The sequence below is a fragment of the Lycium ferocissimum genome, chromosome 3 (genome assembly GCF_029784015.1).
Source record: "Lycium ferocissimum isolate CSIRO_LF1 chromosome 3, AGI_CSIRO_Lferr_CH_V1, whole genome shotgun sequence".
Classification (NCBI taxonomy): domain Eukaryota; kingdom Viridiplantae; phylum Streptophyta; class Magnoliopsida; order Solanales; family Solanaceae; genus Lycium; species Lycium ferocissimum.
The window spans coordinates 45,466,457-45,486,297 of record NC_081344.1 but is presented as its reverse complement, the minus strand read 5'-3'; the positions used below and the strand labels follow the sequence as shown (position 1 = coordinate 45,486,297).

Below are 19,841 nucleotides of genomic sequence, written 5' to 3'. Positions count from 1 at the left end.
CTTCATATATAAACATATCCTGCTGGGAATTGATATCATCTGGTCCCTCTGAAAACATATCTGGTCCTTCATATATAAACATATCCTGTAGCTTGTGTAGTGAGACTGATTGCATATGTTTCTTCAAGGAGCATGTCAACATAGCTTTCTTAGGGTTTGTCAAATTTTCAAAACATAAGGTATCATAACTCATGAATTTTCCCCTTTTTGATGATGATAAGGAAACATACTTTGTATTCCCCCTGAGGACGCATTTCTATCTTGTTCCCCTTGAAGCTCAGACTGCCTTCTCACTTGTTCCCCCTAAGCTTAAACCGCAAGACACATAGTTGTTTTCTGGTTCCTTGAGTAAGGTTTGTCAAATCATCAAAACATAATATAGCATAACACATCAATTCCCCTTTTTTGATGATGACAAACATATACTTGATATTTCCCGTGAGAACCAGATCCCACTTGTTCCCCCTACGGATTAGACTTCACTTTGCCCAGCTTACAGACCTCTTCCCCCTTTCTACATGTCTTTCCCACATATATCAATTTGTTCCTTGAGACTATGAGATGTACGGAGAGAACATATTGAAGACCAGGTCCCTCTCTGGTTCTGCACAGTTTGACAATCATCAAAATATGGAGTGTGTCACAATCATTTTCCCCCTTTTTGATGATGACAAACTCATAGACGATGTTCCCTCTTTTGGCATCATCGAAAAGAGAAAAGCAAAGCCAATCAAAAAGATAGTCAAGTTACTTTACAATCCAAAAACTACTCAAATTCTACCTTCAGGAAAACCTTTAGAGTCCATAAAAGGTGGTCAAGTTCTGCCTTCAAGCAGCACTTTTGAGTCCAAGAAGGTAATCAAGTTACTCAAGTTATTAAAAAAGAAAGAAACAATTAACATGTACCATTATAGAATTAGTTATTGGACTTGGATAATTTTTTATGACATATATAAATTTTGTCATAAGAGTCCAAAAGTTTGTCAATTTAAAAGATAGTCAAGAGGCAGAACTTCACAATCCAAAAACTACTCAAATTCTGCCTTCGGGCAGAACTTTACAATCCAAACTTAGTCAAGTTCTGCCTTCAGGCAAAACTTTACAGTCCAAAGATAGTCATGCAGAACTTCACAATCCAAAAACTACTCAAATTCTGCCTTCGGGCAGAACTTTACAGTCCAAACTTAGTCAAGTTTTGCCTTCAGGCAGTAATTTAGAGTCTAAAAAGGTAGTCAAGTTCTACCTTCAGGCAGCACTTTATAGTCCAAGAAGGTAGTCAAGTTAGGTCTTCAGGCAGAACTTTAGATTCAAAAGATAGTCAAGTTACTTTACAATCCAAAAACTACTCAAATTCTGCCTTGAGGCAGAACTTTAGAGTCCATAAAAGGTAGTCAAGTTCTGCCTTCAGGCAGCACTTTAGAGTCCACGAAGGAAGTCAAGTTACTCAAGTTATTAAAAAAGAAAGAAACAATTAACATGTACCATAATATAATGAGTTGTTGGACTGCTACACAAACCAAAAAATCACCTGCATCATAGAAGGAAGAGAATAAACAAAGGTTTAGTTTCATAAACAAAAACAACATACACAAAACCATAACACAACACATGCTGGAATAGAAATACTTACAAAAATAACTTCATTCATAACATATGCAGGAATAGGCATAAGTTTAGTTACAAAAAATAGGAAATTAAACCAGGGGAAGCCTAATATGCCTCAGACAAACACCAAAACCCTAAAACTGATGGTCAAAAAGGCAAAACTTAGAACATTCAACACAAAGAAAATGAAAACACATATAAAAAATCCATGAAAACAGAGCAACAACATAATACGAAATAAAAAACCCAACAAAAATAGTGGAAACACGAACTAACCATGAAAAAACAGTACAAAAACTTTGATTAAACACTAAAACCATAGTTTACAATAAGGACGACAAATTACATACAAAAAAATTAAAAAAAAAAAAACAAAGGCGAAGAATATACCGACAATAAACAAAATCGACTCCAACAACAACAATATTAACAGAAATTAAAATATCGAAACGAGCTTAAAATATAAATTCATACCTAAATGTCCGTACAGTTAAAGAGAAACAACACAAAGAGAGACGGGAGACATAGAGAAAAAGGGCGAGATAATCAATAAATCTGTAAAAATGAAATAGTAAGGTTTCAATAGGTTAAGGGGTAATTTCGTCCGATAATATTCATTAAAAGAAGCAAAGAGTAAATATTAAATACCACGTATTAGAGGGGCAAAATTTAAAGACCAGGGCGTTTGAAAAAAAGAAAAAAGATATGCAGTCACACCCATTAGGCCCGCTCCCAAAAAAAAGAAAAGAAAAGAGTTACTGTAGTGACCAGACAAGTGACAGGCGACGCCGTTTTGTGAATGTTGATAGTTAAGGGTACCAAATCCAATCTGAAGGAAACCAATAGCACTAGTGATAACCAAAATTAGGGTGAGGATGCAGACTGAAGCCCGCGTAGGAGTGGTTGTGGATGGAAAAGGAAGTGGTCGGAAATTGCAGCGTCAGCATTCTCAGATTGGATCTGTTCCTCAGCTTGTTGCCGGTGGTCTTGCCGGTGCTGTCAGCAAGACATGCACTGCCCCTCTTGCTCGCCTTACTATTCTCTTTCAGGTCACTTTCATTGTTCTAATTCCAAGGCAAACTTGTTTTCGCTGTCTTGTCTTGTCTTATGCACATTTTCCTCTATAACAGCTGCAAGGAATGCACACCGATGCTGCTACCTTCAAAAAGTCTAGTATATGCCAAGAGGCTTCACGTATTGTACGCGAAGAAGGATTTCGCGCATTTTGGAAGGGCAATTTGGTCACTATTGCTCATCGCCTCCCATATTCCTCTATCAGCTTTTATGCTTTTGAACGCTACAAGAATGTTGGTACTAACGTTTCTTTCTATCAATTCAAATCCCCAATAATTTCGTCTCTCTAAAATGTCGTCTTCATATTATAGGTGTTGCAATTGATTTTGGGAGTTGAAAGCCAAGGAGAGAATATAAGTGCAGACCTTTGCATAAGACTTGTAGGTGGTGGTTTCGCTGGAATAACTGCTGCTTCTCTTACATACCCCTTGGATCTTGTTAGGACACGTCTTGCAGCTCAGGTCACTACAAGGCTCCTAGTGTTTTCATTTAATTCAATAGTCAGAGGGGTTTAAAATATTGGTTTTGATTGAGTTAAGGTGCCTGAATGAAACTTCGAGAAGTACAGGGACCGGGATGTCAAAGCAGGATAAGTATGACAGTCTCCCAGGCCATTACGCCTATTTTTTACTCGTGAAATTTTTTGTTGGAAAGGCTGAAAGATTCCTAGAAACATAGGACTTAAATTAAATGTACTAACATGACTAAAACATATTCTTGATTAATTGGTATCGCCTATATATCTTTTTCTTTTGTCCCCAGGGGTTGGGTCTAGTGGTAATAACACCACACATGATGTGTGGGTTAGGCGCACGTAACGGGTTCAGACTTTGCCACAAACAAAAGCTTGATATTTAAGTGGAGAAGGGTAGTTGGGGTGCAGCCATCATCCACGGAGTTTTAAACAATGCACCATTGACCCTAGGATATTTATCAGTATATAGATTAACAATGTACCCATGTTTCTTTTTCCTATAGTGCCCATGTCAATACCTGAACAACACATTTAAGGAAGGGCTTTAAGTGATTTTCCGTATGTTCCTTTCCTTTCACTTCTTTTCCCATGGCATTCCTTCACTGAGAATGTCATTGATTTAATGCTTCTTCTTATTCGTTGCTCTCCATGTTTTGCCAAGAAATAAACTGAGAAATTCCTCTTGTTTTTTCTTCTACTACTCGTCCTCCTCCATTCAAGGTCATTGTTAGCATGTTTTTAAAGTGGTGTTGAATGAAAGGACCTTGAGAGAAGCACTATGACAAAAGGGATTATAATGGCAATGTGGGTCTATCATAGGCCTCTGTTTGGAATTCTCTTGCCACTTTTTATTGAAGAGGAATGAAACTCAACTATCTAATTTAACATAATCAGCCCTAGTTGGTTAATTAATATTGTCATCAATTAAGTACTCCCTCCGTCCCAATTTGTTTGAAGGTTGACCGGTTTTGGGAGTCAAACAACTTTTTTTTTTTTGACTTAATTTTACACATAGATTCTTCGAGTATTTTGTTATAAAATTTACATATTTGAAAACTACATAAAAAGTGCTATAAGTCTGCATAATTAATAATTCACAATATACGAAAAGAGTTGGATAAAATTGTATTCAAAGAAAGAGTTGTTTGACTCCCCAGACTAGTCAACCTTCAAACAAATTGGAACGGAGGGAGTAATAAATATTCTGTTGAAATTTATGCAGAACTCCAAGAAAGATTTTTGCTCTTGTGATTCTTGGCCCTGTTTGTAATTTCTTTGTTTCTAAGGTAACTATGTGGACTGTGGAGGGGTGAAGCTCATGGGTGGAGGAAGGAGGATCAAATTTGTTCAGAATAGAAGATGTTATTGGGTCAATATTGAAGTTGCTCGGACTCTCCGAAATTGCTGCCGGACCCATGTCGGATCATCCAAAAATACACTACTTTTGGAGGAACCGACACGCACCCGTCGACATTTTTGAAGAGTCTGAGTAACATAACTCATATCGAACAACTTTAAAGTCCCCATATTTTAGTTAGTTGGAAGGGTATTTAAGTGAAAAAATGGGCACATTGCTAACCTATTACATGAGTGTAGTTTAGCAAGACACATGTTTCGCTAAGTCTATATGGATTCTAAGAACTTTTAGATCTATCGAGATAACTATCATGTAATATTAGGTCTACCTCGTCCTTTGTAATACCTGTGGATCGGTACATATGGAGATCGATGCAGGACATGACCAAATCTTCTCAAACGACGTTCTTTTATTTTATCCGCAATGTGTGTTATTCGTACCTTCTGGCAGATTTGGTCATTTTTTATGTTGTATACTCTTGTATGACCACACGTCTTAACATACCGCATCTCTGCGACACTCATCTGGTGGATGTATTCAGTTTTAGTGGCCCAACATTCCCTCATATATAATATTGTTGGTTTGTGACTGCTATAGAACTTGTCTCTGACTTTGGTAGGCATCCATTTATCACAAAACACCTTGGTAGAACTTCTGTATTTCAACCATCCGATTTTTATTTTTTCATGATTATTGAGAAATCCTCGAGCGCCAATGATGCACGGTTCGATTCGATGGTTAATGGACCCACCCATGTACCCTTTTCTATTTAAATACTAGGCTTTGTCTGTGGCAAAATTTGGTGCTCGAAACGTGTGCCTAGCCATTATAAGTTGCGCTTTTACCACTGGACGAAAACTCTAGTGGGCAATTTTATGTGTAACATCTTCATCTATCATTGTATTTTCCTGGAACAACAAGCTTAAATATCTAAGAGTTGTTTGCATCTATGCGCCACAATCCCGTCTAATTTCACCTCAACATCACTCTTCGCATCCAGACTAAACTTGCAGTGCATGTGTTCAGTCTTACTTCTACTTATTCTAAAATCTATAAAATGAAATATTTATTGCTTAGTGTCGTATCTTCAAAGATAATGCCCACTGGCAATGCGACGTATGCCTTGGAGCCTTGGTGACTTTGCTGATGTGCCTACCAAGCGACACATGCACTTAGTCTGGGTTTAAGCGCTTTAGGTGAGTCATTGACAACACTTGTTTAACGGATAGTTTTAACATAGATCACATGTTAGCTTTAGGAGGCTCTCTTCTTTAATTTTTTTCACTAGTAAATGAGCTGTACATAACTTCAAAAAATGTTAAAGCTGTTTACTCTTACATAGTTTAGTTATACACACATTATCATGACCCGGTTTAGTTATTTTTACAAAGAGCTCGGGTTGCTCTATCCTTTAAGATCAGTCTTGAATTTTGTTCTTTTGGTTGAAAGCTTGGAACTGTCTATTGTCCTAACTTTTGGTGAGACTCAAATGCTTTGCTTACTAGAATAAGAAAAGCATTAGTCTAGAGCAGCCGCATGATGCCAGAGCGGTTGGAAAGTCAAACTCATAGTATTCTCTTATCTTAGATATATTTCTGTAATTATCAAAATAATTCTTGTTGCTCTTATTTATTTCTTTGATAATTGGTTCCTTTTCTGAGACACTAGATCCTTTTGATAGGTTTTGACTCATTTTGAGTTTTGCAGACAAATGTAATATATTACAGAGGCATATGGCATGCATTACAAACCATCAGTAGGGAAGAAGGGATAGCCGGCCTTTATAAAGGAATGGGTGCTACTTTATTGGTACCTCTTTCTGTCCTTGAGATTCTATCTCTGCTGAATTGTGTTTTTCCTATTTTATGCTGAATGAATATCTCAATCTCATGAAGGGGGTTGGCCCGAACCTGGCAATCAGCTTTTCTGTTTATGACACTGTGAGATCGTACTGGCAGTCTCATAGGTAATATTCGATAAGAGTATACTATCGTCTATCTGTTCTCTTTTTTCTCTTTTTTATCATTTTTTTCTTGATAATTATCCATGAAATCTGATGTCATTCACTGGTTAGTTCTCAAGTTTGTCCCTTTGTGTATTAACCTCTAGATATCATGATATTAACACACTTCTTGATATCAGGCCAGATGATTCAACTGTCTTGGTCAGCCTTGCTTGTGGAAGTCTTTCAGGTGTTGCATCATCAACAGGTTAGTAATCTGATGTAACATGAAACGTGGTAGAATTTTGAGCTTCCAAAATGGTTTGATTTCCTGTACAGGAAAATAGTGATGGAGAAAAGTATTGTCTTACCTATATTTCTTCAATTTTGTCTAGTGTCCCCCGGGCTTGTTGGGTGTTGGTCACCACATTCTTTTAGTGTGTTGTTGCCTCTGAATTTTCTGATCTCGATGTCTGGTTACTACATGGAGATATATCTATATTGGCAAAGCTTTCAATTTCTACATGCGTCCTATTCCATAAATGTGTTAGGGAAGAAGAAAAGCCTTGTTTATCTTCCTCTGGGCTATTTCTCCTGGCAGTCTGGCACATTATGTGCAGCTTTATTTATATTATACTCCTCCTTAATAAATGTGTTGTGTAGCTCTCCACATCAAAACAAACGGAATATCTAACTGTGTTTCCGAATACTCTTCACAAAAAAGATGAAGAAATGTAAAAGCTGAAACTGTGTTCAACAAGGTGTTTCTCCAGCTCAAAATTGGTTGGGCACTAACTTAGTTCTAGATATACAGTATTAGGCCTTAAGCCCTTAACAAGTATACTCTTAGACAAATTTCTGGTATTTGAAAGTAGATGTTGATGCATGTAGCTGTCTCATTGCTTTTGATGCAGAGAAGCAGGTTGAGGTGCTGGCTTCTCACTAAGTTTCTAACTGGACTGACTCTTAGAGCCCGAGACCGAGCACTTTTATCTGGCATTTGATTTTAGTAAGAAAGTTCACCCCCCAAAAAAATGATTTCCTTCCTTGTCTTACTCGGCACTTAACTTATTGTTTCTGCCTCAAAATGTCAGACATAGTTTTCGTCTCATTCATTAATTGGATAATTTGAATCTCCAAACATGCAGTTGGCTCCACCATGGTGGATATTTGCATGGGAGCCATATGTATTTGCAGTTATCAAAATGTGAGAGGCTTCCTCGTTGAGGTATGCTTCTCAATTAGGTTTGAAATGTTATGTTACAAAAATTAATTGTAGGACCAATCAAGAATTGCCTCTGTTTATGCTGGTCTTTTTGCATAAATATGGGTAATTCCATGTACTTCGCAGAAACCCTCAAAAAGAAGATAGAGACAGCAGCGAAATAACATGGATTCACTGGGTAACTAAAGGAATTACAATTGCACCTACTAAAGTCACCACTTAGCAAAGAGAAAGGAGAAAACATATAAGAAGTTCATGATTGCAATCCGTTCCCCTTCCATTGCATGTCTGAAATCCCAATTATGCATCTGTTGGTATGGGATATGAGGCTTCGGCATTGTGGAGCATACTTTATTATTGTCGTCTTACCAGATTATTATATGCATCATACCAGTATTTATGCTATTTCAGTCTAAAGTATAGAAACTTGTATATCTGACTAATAGAGGGTTCAAATTAGGGTACAGAAGTAGTTGGAGCATCCCAGTCGGCTTTACGTTATTCCATTGAACAGGCATCAGTGATTTAAAAGCAAAAAGTGCTAAAAAGCCATCCTGAGGTGGTTGGTAAAAAACGAGGAACACAAGCACATACTGTAGCTGTAGAAGAGCTAGCAGAATAGAAGAAAGGAATAGGAGAAAGATCAAAGTGGGGAGGATGATGAAGGACAAGAAGAAAAGAAATCAGGAAGAGAGAAGTGGAACAATTACAGGACAAGGGAAAAAGAGAAGAAAAAAGCTAAATAGTGATGGGATTTGAATCGTCAATAAAGAAGACGAGGAACCTTCCTGGAGCAAAGTGAAAGGCCGTTTAAGACCTATTTTCTCTCCACCCTTTCTTGTATTGGAGCTGCATAGCCCTACTGGGAAGGAATGTAAATGTAGTAATCGCAGAATTTTATTCAACACAAGGCTGGAATCTCTCTCTTAGAAGGAATGTAAATGATTGGGAAGTAGAACGAGTATGTCTTTTGCTTCAGCTGCTAAGCAACATAGCTTTGGACTACAAAAAAGTAGATTCTATTACATGGGAGGGGCATCCCAAATGTCTCTTTACGGTCAGAAGCTGCAATCAAGTAACAACAGGGTCTTTGCCTTGGGAAAAAAAATTGGCTTTGGAAGGCACCTTTGAAGGTCATTTGCTTCTCTTGGATTGTGGCTAGAGAGACTTGTCTCACTCGTTCCAACGTTCAAAAGAGGAAAATTCAGCTTTGTAGTAGGTGCCCCATGTGTGAAGAGCGCTCTGAAGATGTTGGCCACCTCCTTTTGTATTGTATAGTTACTACTCGCTGTGCAGCATGTTCTTGTCGATCTTATGAATGTCCTGGTCCATGCCAAAATCCACTAGGGAGCTATTGCAATGTTGGAAGAAAGAAGGGTTGTGCAAGAAATCACAAGAGACTTGGACTACCATCCCTCAAGCCATTTAGTGGACTGTTTGGCTTGAAAGAAATGATATAAATTTTGAAGGCCGTAGGAGAAATTGCATGGCCTTAGTCTTATTTTGCTAGCTTTTTGGTGCAACCTGGTTATTGTACAGGATGTTGATGCAATTTTAGATACAATAGGGGATTTGCACAATCTGTAGTTATGTTTTCTCGCATTGGCTTAGTGCAAGCATTTATAAAATCTTTGAGTACTTATTAAAAAAAAAAAAAAAAGAAAAAAAAGAGTCCTACTGCCTTTCCATCTGTTTCTTCAGATAGTAATCTAGACTCCTTTTATATTTTTTAATTATTTTTCTCAGTTACAACAGAAATCCAAATAGAAGCTTACACCTCATGCCTTTAAAACTTACACAACTGTAGCAAGCACTTCTTTTAGAGTCACATCACTTTTCCCTATTGAGGCACCATACCTGCACCTCATGGTGCCTCCCCACTTGATGGCTAACACTAACTGGCGCATGTTTTGGCTTCTGATTTATCATGTCTGGTGGATGGGCAATCACTTTCATTGTTTTCAGTTTAGGGAAAAAGGTCAAAGAAACCCCTCTACTTTGTTTTATTAGCTAAATAAGCTGATTTTAGAAGCCTGATTTTGTTTTATTAGCTAAATAAGCTGATTTTAGAAGCCTGGCAGGGGTCGGGGCGGGTTAAAAGAGGGAGTGGGTTATTTTAGTGAAATTGGGTATTTTGGATCAATTTGGGGGATTCCATCCAATAAGCGGGGCAATTTTGTTAGGTTTGAAAACGGTAGGGGTATATTTAGCCGCAATGTGTAACGGAGGGTAAAGTTAGCTCATAAAACAAAGTAGAGGGGTATATTTGACCTTTTTCCCTTCATTTTAATATTGTTGATTGTTGTAAGTGGATCAATTGCTTTTGAATTAATCACTTCAACCTGGTCAATGTTTTTAGCTTTTTAATAAAAGTAGAACAATAAGTTGCATATAAGTTGCATCTCTTTTGCATCATTTAAAGCTGGGTATTGAGAACCCCAAATGTGCTTTCGGTGGGAAATAGTTAATTAAATCATGAAATGCTACTTATTTGCAGTTGTTTTATCTCTATGTTTATGGATGCTTTTGCAGTAACATTCCCTTTGGATCTTGTGAGGCGGCGAATGCAATTGGAAGGAGCAGGTGGTCGTGCCCGTGTTTATAAGACTGGTTTGTTTGGTACATTCAGTCATATCATCCAAACAGAGGGCCTACGTGGTTTATATAGAGGAATTTTACCCGAATATTACAAGGTTGTGCCTAGTATTGGTATCGTCTTTATGACGTACGAGAAAATGAAGCAGCTTCTCTCAGATATTGACTGATGTGTTGGCTTGACATCCTTGGAGAGAAACTTACAGGTACAAGGCGCCTCAATATAATTCTTTGGAAATCTCTAGTTTTCGATGTAAATCCACACATTCATGATGTATAGATGGTTAAAAGGAGCCACAAGATTATTAACTATGTATTACTTGTATGCATTAGTTAAAAGTACAATTCAATTTCATGTACTGATGTGATTCTTTTTGGTGCCTTTGATAAGCCTATGCGCTGAAGTTTTATGTTGCAAAAGTAAATTCAAAAACAAAATATTTCATTGTATAACTTAAAAATCTGTGTTGACTATTTGGACTTTTTATCCAATTATATGACTAGTACACCTTTTGTCCTCCCTCCCCTCGCTCCTTCCCCGGGAAAAAAGAACTTCCCTTTGGTCATTTATAACAAACGTGATGATCATTAGTAATCATTCACCAAAGAATATACCTCATCAGTAGGACTAGAAAAAGAATGATGAGAAACATGAAACAATACTAAAGTCATACGTGGCCTCTTAAAGTTGTCCATAGAATTCGTAACTTAGACTTGTACCTGTTGAACGCCTCTACTACAAATTTGATACCTATTTAAATTGTCCTTACCCTATTCGTCCGTACTATCTGAGTTATAATAGAAAAACCCATATTAGGTAACAGATCTAGACATAAAAGTAATCCTTTTCCTTTTTGTTAAGTATAAATGATTGGTCAAATTGTATCACTAGATTTTCCAGAGTATGTATTTAAGGAATTTTTCTGAGCCTTCTTTGTCGGAGAATATTTCATCCAAGTTTGAACGAAATCTAAATTTCTAACGTTTCTCTTTTAACTCTTGCTGTCTCCTTCCCTTACCCCTTGTTTGCTACAGAAATCTTTGCAAGCTAGCAGACAAAATGCTTGTCTTTGCTGTTTGGTACATCAAGTAAGAACATTGTTCTGAATAATTGCAGGGAGAAACTAATGAACACAACTTAATTCACTCTTCTGTAGTACACACTCCAAAAATAACAACTGTGAGAGGTACAATGCTTAAAGTAGGATTTCGTTCACAATAATATTGGAAATGATCCTGGAGCATTCAACTGTGATCTTTCTTGCAGTCCCAAATGCACCAGACGCCCATTTTCAAGACATTTTTCTAGTTAATATTTCATGGCGAAACTCCCTAATTTCTAACATATTCCGAGAACTTTATCAGAAATCCAAAACAGACCCCTCAAAAAAAAGGAAGAGGGGGGAGGCCGGAGGTGGGGTGGGGGGGGGGGGGGGGGCGTGGGAGTGGGGGTGGTGAAACTAATCCAGATCGCCTCATCACAAAGGAAAACTCCCTGTCAACCGAATGTGATCCAACGTACGTCGCAATCCATACTTATTTGCTGCTGCATTAGCAGCTCTGAATCCTGCACCATATGCTGGAGAAGCATCATGAGTGATCTGATGCATGAAAAACTCACCCAACTTATTCTCCACTTCAGACTTCCCACCTTTCTTGGAATAGGAAGCAGTGGATGTGGATGGCATATTTCTGGATCGAGGCATCACTTCCGATTCAAGCCACATCTGAGAAAGCACTTGGCATATTCCTTCCTCCACCTCAGGGCTAAGATTACGGAATCCTGCAAATTTTAATGAAATCTATGTTCTCACTTAAACAGAAATCATGTAGGTAGTATTAAGCATCATGAAGTTGAGTTTCGATGATTAAGTTGAAAGGCAGCAATGGTATTACCTTTTAGACGTAACCAGGCATGCATCAGTTCGTGAGCAAGAATAGCACCAGTAAGTAATCTGCACATCGAAAGATAATGGTAACCACTTCTGCCCTTAGCATGCCAAAGGTAATATTACAAGTAAAATATGTCAGAACCAGGATATGCAGAGGAGAATATGTCTGCTCCATAAACTAAAAATGTAGATCAATGAGTCTTTTTGCATCTGCTTCAAATTTCATTTCATCCAACAAAACTATTTCTATCCTCCTCTTAAGAGCCCTATATTTGTGTAGAGTATGCTTAGGCTAGAATCCCAGGAAAACAACTAATTGTTTCGACAACCTTCTGAGTAAAAGCTACCGTAATAAATGTTAATTGAAACATTGAACTGAATGCCATTATCCTTTTAGTCAATAACCTTCTCTTTCCTTTTATTGGGGGTGTGGGGGAGGAGACCACATGCCACATGTTGGTAATGTTTTTCAACGACGACGTCAGGAGAAATAAATTATTAAAAAGAGATGTTACCTAGGAAGCCCGTATAAGACAAGGATAGCTGTAACTTCACATTTTCTAGTGAGCTTCTGAGGCTGTGTTCTGAGTCCTACTAGTCCACGAACAGCCATTTTCGACCTCTTGAGTATCTGGATTTGTTCAAATAAAATGTCATAGCAGGTATAGGACATTTCAGTTTATCATAAGTAATTTTAATTAGCAAAGATGATTTTAAGTCTTACACTGGTCACTGTCTGCTCCTCCGATAGGCATAGACCTCTGGTTTCAGGCATATGATGGAAACCCTAAAGAAATTCCAGTCATAAATATTTGCAGACTTGAGAAGAGAGAAAACTACAAATAGAGAGAGATCATTCATACATGCTTCTCCCCTTCAATGGCTTCATTAAGGGCTTGTCTTTCAACAAGCAACATAGGAATTTGCTGATCTATTGCCATATTCATGCCTTCATAAAAATCTCTAATGGCGTGGTAAAGTTGTTGACAGTCCCCAGTGTCCACGATGGCCGATTCCATGCACTCTAGACATAAGCTCCGACCATCTCCAAGTGATACATATCTTGTATTACGTGACTTCAGCAAGATAAGAAGCACATATATAAGTTGATGGAGAGGTAATCCAATATTTTTCATTTTATCTGAAACACCTACCTCGAGACGTTCACAGCTACAACACCTTTTAGTGTCATCATTCTCGTGGGAAGGACAATATTTCTGAGACCAAAACGGGTGGCATCTATACTCTATCAGTCCAGCTCCATTTGTTGGGATCTGAGAATTTGAGTGTTTGATGATTGTAACAATGCTACTTTTGACAATCGTAAGCAAATAGAAAATGAGAATTTCATAATTTATCGGAACATGACTGATAAAATATAGGATGGACATGTTTGCCTTTCAGGACAATCATTAACAATATTGAAGCTGTTTTCTGACAAAATAAACACAAAATAGACGGTTCAACTACGAGGGCCAGAGATGTAAGAGTGAACAAAAGTCAATGCTATTCCCTAACTAAACATACTAGAGGTGATAGCATCCATGGAAGGCATATTGAAGACCAATGACCAAGCTTTGGAAGCTTCTAGAAGGCCTACGACAAGATGCAACACAAGCTAATTGAACTTCAATTGCAAATTAGAATTATCTTGTGTCGGAAGAAGAGTCCAAGCTGTGAAAGATCATTAATGCAAATCATCATCTTGCAGACTCCAATTTGAGCCACAAAATCATTGTAGCACTTGCATTAATGATAAAAAAGAAAGATCATTAAGAGGGGTGTTTCTTTGTTATTATCCAAACCATGAACCAAAATTTGGGATGAAATGAGCATCTTCCAGTAACAAAATCACACAAAAAAGCAGTCTATCCTTACAAATTGGTGGCACACTTCGCATTTGGGATGAGTCAGTTCCTTGAAGCATGACTTATGATAAGAATTATTCCCTGACAAAGAAAACTTGGATCAACAAAGAAAACCAATTAGCTAAACATTAGAATAGGTTCAAACGCTTTTAGCTTGTGCAAGAGTTGCAATTACAAGGGGTTATGTTTAATATATTCCGCATCTGAAAGAGGGAAAGGACAAGATTGTACCTCGTACTCCGTAATTGGAAAACCACATGCATGACAAAGAAAGCACTCTGGATGAAAGAAAGTTCCCATGCATCCCAAATAATTGCCAGAACCAATATCCCCCTGGCAGCCACTACATTTCCTGCAAATCATAATTTCTTTCATAGTGAAGAAATGGTTTTTAACATCATATAGTATTCATCCTCAAGTATCAACTTATCTCACCCTGAGATATCTATGTATTTGGCTTTGTAAGTAGCAGTTTATTACCACGGAGTAAGGGATTGGGATTTTCAGTACTCCAAAACTAAGTTTCTCTGTTTTATGCGTACATGTTCTTGTAAAGTACAAACAGATCCAATAGTCATTTGAAGTTTGAATTATGTATATCCCACCAAAGACTCAAGGAATGATTGAACCTTTCTTGCGATACCTTTCACCATGTCACATCCGACAGAGCATTGATCAAACTTTTTGCTGATTAATTACTTGACACTAATGGCAAAAGAATTTAACAAAACAAAGGCTGTTCAGCATCTTATGTAATAAAATCCACCAAACTTAAGAAGAAGCAATTTTTTCTGTATGTTATCTATCTGCTGCTTCATTGTCTGTGGATAGAATTATATAAAAGCTGTTTTGCTTGGCAAGAGACAGATAAATCAAACACATAATCATTGGATAAAAAATGATATTGTTATTAGTTGCCAATTTTCTCGTCTCCCAAAATATAGTGATTATGAATAGCTAATGGTACTCAAACGATAGAATGCAAAAATCAAGATCGTAAACATAAAGCAATTACCTACAACCTCTGGCATTGTAGTCCCAATATGGAGGTTCTGTGGATGAGTTTAGGTTATTTCGTGCATCGTTGTCAGTTACCGGTCTCTGTCCTGTGAAACAGAGCAACACACTCACAGTGATATATTACACTCTTAAGATAGAGATCTTTGGAGGAAAAGAATAGAACATTAGAATATAAATACCATTTGGTCTCTTTGAATCTTTGGCTAGAGAGCGTGCAATTGATCGATCTACTTCCTCTTTCTCTTTACTACCCCAAGAGTCATCCTCCTGTTAACTTTTATGATGCATTAGTAAACCATTCCATCAAATATGATAGCAGATTTACATACAAATATGGGCTAATATCAGTTTTGATGATACTAGCAGTTAATCAATGATCTAACTTGAGAATGGAAGAATGTAATGCCTTTTCTTTTTCTAATTCTAATTGGCTATATGTCTTGAAGAACTTGACTAAATATCAATAATTTCGGCAATCAATTTGCAGGATATTTAATGTTAGAAAAATATTATTTTCTATTTAATATCTCAAAAATAAGTTACCATATTATTTATTCATTAATAGTCATTAATCACCTCACCTTTATTTGCCATTATATTTGAATTGAGTATTCTAACTGTATACGGTAAAAACCGGATTAATGTTTGGCCGGTGAGACCGGGGGCCAAGAAAAAGAAGAAAACAAACACAAGCGTTCAAAGCCGGGAATTGCATGGTGAGCGCTTTGATCGTAAGTCGGAGGAAAACCGTAGAGTCCGATTTATCCGGGGCAAGCTACGTATCAGTTAGACCGGTTTATACATGGCTGAGTTGATCGTGGCCGGTAGTCCGGTTTCCTCATATCCGTTGTGATCGTGGCCGTTGGTATCAGTTGTTCAATCGCCACGTGTGAAGATCGTTCTGTCACCTGTTATTGACAGTCGTACGGGTGTCAGGCCGTACGACCCAACCTTATCCATATTAAGGCTTCCTTTATTCCAAAAGGGTTGTGTAGTATGAAAGGCCCATGAGGCAAAACTATAAATAGAGGACACTTTCCTACTTTTAGGGGTTGGCTTTTCAGATCCAAACATTGTATTAGAATTGATATTAAAGCTTTCTCTCTCTTTCATTCTCTCTGATTTTGGTCCGGATTATAGCATTAAATCCACTGTTTCACATTATTCGCTATTGCATTGAAATACATATAGATATCTTAGCTCAAATCCACAATATTAACACATTTGCTCAAATCACTAGCATACGGATTTACATATATTTAAGTCATTTATAAGTGAATCTACATATACATTCTTCATTAACCAAAATAGATTAAAGTATTTACATATCCTATACCTCTTTTAAAAATTTAACTTATTACCTAATTTCGAGGTAAACACTAACGTCATCAGATTGTTGATTCTTGACAATTACTTTGAATAAGGTATGAATAGCCTTAAAAGGCTTTTACTAATCTTCAATGACAACTTTCTTCTCTAATCAACCTTATATCTCACATTTTGTTGCCTATATATTCATTTGGGTTTATCACTTATAGAGGGTGAAAAACAGATCAATAGAAATTCTTCTTCTATTATATATATATATATATATATATATATATATATATATATATATATATATATATATATATATATTCAAGTCCTGTTTCTTTTGGACGTGAAGAGAAATACTTCTTCCAATATTATAGTGCTGGGTTTTGTATAAGATAAATGTTTGTTAGATTCTGCCTCCTACTTTTGTACTAGAAGAGCTTGTTGAATCACCGTACCGGGTGAAATATCTTTAAGGACAGTGTCTTAATTGACGTGCCTCAAACTTTTAAGAATTTTCTGCAACGTTCGTGGTCAAGTATTTTCCGACAAGGTTCGTGCCAAGTATTTTCCGTAATTATCAGCTTTTCAATTCTTTGGCTAGAAAGATAAAATGAAGAACACAAGTACTATACCAAGTAAGTATCCGTGTTCCAGTTTTGGAACAACATAAACTAGCCAATTATATGGGGAATGTCTTTAGGCGCGAACAAATTATACTAAATCCTATCATGGCTATAGACTTAAATCTAAAAGATCAAAAACAGGCACACAAAAGTTACCAGTGGTGTGAGTGCCATGTTGTCCTCTCCTAGTCCACCCCTATTGCCCTTGAAAAGCTTACTGAGCCATCTGATAAACTTTGAAGATTTTTTCCTCTCTGCGTATGAAGAAACAAGCCAATTAAATTAAATTAAACCCCACGATACAACAATATTAATTAGCAAACACTTGATGGGGAAAAGATTACCATATGGGAAAGCAGGCTGATTGGCAGTTGAACAAGGCATGGCATGAAGAGAAGAAGAATGGGGGTGGGGGGCAAGAAGAAAGAGATGAGACAAGTTGGCATAGAAGAGAAGAAGAAGAAGAAGAAGAATAGCATCATCGAATATGTGATTATTCTTAGCTTGAGGGAAAGACGAGAGATTGGGGAATCTGCTGAGGCGGATTTCTGATGGAAAGGAGATTTTGTAGATATATGTCTGTCTCTCAGTCTATATTCTGCTCAACCCAACTATTTCTTCTTCACCTCCCTTTTCTTGTTAAAAAAAAACTAGTCTTGCCATGAAACAAAGGCTTTTGCGTTACACGTCATGTCAAATATAGTAGCTAGGGTGCTGAATAAAAGAGATTGTAGCTGGAGTTTGTTTGCTCCACATTTAAAAAAAAAAAAAAAAAAGAGAGTATGAAATAAGAAGAAGAAAAAGAACATACTGTTTATCCCTTAAACAGGTAATAATTGAATTTATAAGTGGTTTAAAGGATAGCGATTTGATTTGCTATAGAATGAAAAATAACAATAACAGAATACAGATTGCAAATAAAAGAGTAAGAGATAGCCTCGGAATTGAATGCAATAAACAGCCCGGTCTGAGGCCTGAGTTACTCGGACCCAATTGTGAGGATTCTTATTATTTGATACTTGACAAAACTGTGAGAACAAGTTAATGGTGTAATCGTGTAGAAGATGGTAAAAAGTGATGGGGTTTGAGGGTTTACTCCCCTCTTATTTATAGTACAAGAATTCACATTCAACAATGTAACTAAATCAATTGGAGATAAGGATCCCCGAAATTTCGGGTTTGACAACTGTCAACTACACCGCGGCGTGAAACCGAAACAAAGCCGCATTTCTCGCACTATTTCCAACCGCGGTGTGCACTCTCGGGAATCGTCGGTCCGAGGCTTGTCCGGGCTTAGCCGAGCTCTACTATCCATTGCCCCTTACCTTTGGTTCGAATCGTTGAACCTTAGGTCGGGGTTGCCTACCTCGGTTTTTACCGTATACAGATAGTCCCTCCATTTTTTGGAGGAAAGTATTAACTCCTGGAAATTGATCCGGATAAAGCCGAGCAGTCCGTACGTAGTCGCCTTGGAAAAGACATTCCATCAATCTTGCACTCTGAACGATGCCAATTCATCATTATTATAGCCGCCTAATCAGTCTCGGGAATCCACCCCTTATCAGAACTTTTAAACCCTTCAACTTCTTTACTCTCTACTATATAAATCCCATGCCACATATTTTTTGCCATGCAGTTGAACGAATACCCTAAACCTCAAATTTTTCAAAAACCCTTGCTTGCAATTGCCTGATTCTGAACTCTCTTCTGAGTTCCAAACTCTTTCGAAACCTTTTGCTTGATTCTACGCTTTCTTCTTAGCAATGGCTTCTTTACCATTGTTAACACAAAGTGCGGATCATCCTTCATCACACCACATTCTCCGCCGTTGTCAGCAATGGGAGCGCCCAGCCTCGAGGAGGAGTTGGAGTTCCTTGCTGCAGACATCCTCCCCGCTGGCTTCAAGTATGCGAATGACTGCAAAGTTTCTTCTCACCTTGATTCTGTGGAAAAATTCGAATCCTACATTGATGACGCCACCATTCCCATAGTTCGGAATGATTGTAACTTCAGTGCGGACGTCGACATCTGCCATGTTAAAAGAGGGGTAAGAATCAACCATTATGTTATTGGTTATTCGTTGGCTTATACTTACCCTTTTTGCTATTGGGTTTTCTTCCCATTCAGTGATAGAGGACTTCCGCCGCATTACTCTCGTATTGGCCAAATTGCTCGACATTTGAGGCTCATATACTGCCTCGAGATTTTGGCCAATGTAGCCGGGGTTTCTGTTATACCCCGTAGTTTCGTACGTTGAGATTCGAGTTATTGTTCAGGAGGTATGTGAGCTTATATGTGTTTAACTTATGATTATAAGGGTTTAGGTGCATATAGTGAGCTATGGAAGGATTGAAGGGCAAGTGGATTAAGGAAATTAAATTTGTTGGAATTAGGAAGAGAATATGAGGGGTAATTTTGACCCAACTTAGAGAAAGAATATCTTTTAGTAGATGAGGTGTTTTGAAGCAAAGTAAAGGCCTAAAATAAAGTTCATCATGTCTAGTTTCCAACGCAACAAACCGCTCGTCGAAACGGCATCGAAGTGGAAAATTATGAACGTTACAAGTTAGGCTGACAGAGCAGAAACGCTGCTACAGTAACCAGACTGCTACAGTAACCGACTTACTACAGTAACTACTACAGTGACCCGACCCGAATTTGACCCATTATTTAAGGATCAAATCTGATCCTAAACCTCATTTTCAGCCAAGAAATGCTCCAAATATTTCCCAAATCTTAGAAAATTCTCCCAACTTCCGTCCACTAGATTTTAACGCAAATTAAGTGAAATTCCCGAATTTAAGTTCGGGCAACACATAGTTGCAATTATAATATCGAATTGCGGCGA

At 37.6% G+C, this 19,841-nt stretch overlaps 2 protein-coding genes across 8 annotated transcripts; one reads left to right on the top strand and one right to left on the bottom strand.

Annotated features, from left to right (window-relative positions):
• The first annotated feature begins 2,305 nt into the window (after window positions 1-2,305).
• LOC132050246 (uncharacterized) lies at window positions 2,306-10,744 on the top strand. Of its 5 annotated transcripts, none has more exons than XR_009413299.1 (9): window positions 2,308-2,654; window positions 2,736-2,912; window positions 2,991-3,140; window positions 6,219-6,320; window positions 6,407-6,477; window positions 6,654-6,721; window positions 7,368-7,462; window positions 7,602-7,681; window positions 8,139-9,173. XR_009413299.1 is itself a non-coding variant. In XM_059441404.1 (7 exons), exons 1-7 carry the CDS (start codon window positions 2,515-2,517, stop codon window positions 10,441-10,443), a joined length of 945 nt encoding a protein of 314 aa, XP_059297387.1. In that variant the 5' UTR covers window positions 2,306-2,514; the 3' UTR covers window positions 10,444-10,744. The 5 variants fall into 5 exon arrangements, 2 of the variants coding, with proteins under 2 accessions (XP_059297387.1, XP_059297386.1); XR_009413298.1 differs by lacking the exon at window positions 8,139-9,173 and adding an exon at window positions 10,211-10,349 and having other exon boundaries at window positions 2,309-2,654; XR_009413300.1 differs by lacking the exons at window positions 7,602-7,681; window positions 8,139-9,173 and adding an exon at window positions 10,211-10,338.
• A 640-nt stretch (window positions 10,745-11,384) lies between these two features.
• LOC132050245 (protein DA1-related 2-like) lies at window positions 11,385-17,699 on the bottom strand. 3 transcript variants are annotated; one of them, XM_059441399.1, is made up of 12 exons: window positions 17,338-17,699; window positions 17,150-17,247; window positions 15,233-15,320; window positions 15,049-15,139; window positions 14,265-14,385; window positions 14,044-14,127; window positions 13,320-13,439; window positions 13,029-13,241; window positions 12,890-12,952; window positions 12,682-12,796; window positions 12,170-12,274; window positions 11,385-12,056 (listed from the first exon to the last, which is right to left on the bottom strand). In XM_059441399.1, exons 1-12 carry the CDS (start codon window positions 17,375-17,377, stop codon window positions 11,752-11,754), a joined length of 1,443 nt encoding a protein of 480 aa, XP_059297382.1. In that variant the 5' UTR covers window positions 17,378-17,699; the 3' UTR covers window positions 11,385-11,751. The 3 variants fall into 3 exon arrangements, with proteins under 3 accessions (XP_059297382.1, XP_059297383.1, XP_059297384.1); XM_059441400.1 differs by having other exon boundaries at window positions 12,170-12,228; window positions 12,681-12,796; window positions 17,338-17,696; XM_059441401.1 differs by lacking the exon at window positions 14,044-14,127.
• Between the last annotated feature and the right edge of the window lie 2,142 nt (window positions 17,700-19,841).

Excerpts from the sequence above, each read along its gene's own strand:
- LOC132050245 (XM_059441399.1), bottom strand. The coding sequence starts at position 17,377 with ATGCCTTGTTCAACTGCCAATCAGCCTGCTTTCCCATATG. Across the intron at positions 14,386-15,048 it reads TACAATGCCAGAGGTTGTAG|GAAATGTAGTGGCTGCCAGG; the intron begins GTAATTGCTTTA and ends TATGATTTGCAG. Across the intron at positions 12,953-13,028 it reads CCATTGAAGGGGAGAAGCAT|GGTTTCCATCATATGCCTGA; the intron begins GTATGAATGATC and ends GAATTTCTTTAG.
- LOC132050246 (XM_059441403.1), top strand. The coding sequence starts at position 2,481 with ATGCAGACTGAAGCCCGCGTAGGAGTGGTTGTGGATGGAAAAGGAAGT. Across the intron at positions 2,913-2,990 it reads CTTTTGAACGCTACAAGAAT|GTGTTGCAATTGATTTTGGG; the intron begins GTTGGTACTAAC and ends TTCATATTATAG. Across the intron at positions 6,478-6,653 it reads TCGTACTGGCAGTCTCATAG|GCCAGATGATTCAACTGTCT; the intron begins GTAATATTCGAT and ends TCTTGATATCAG.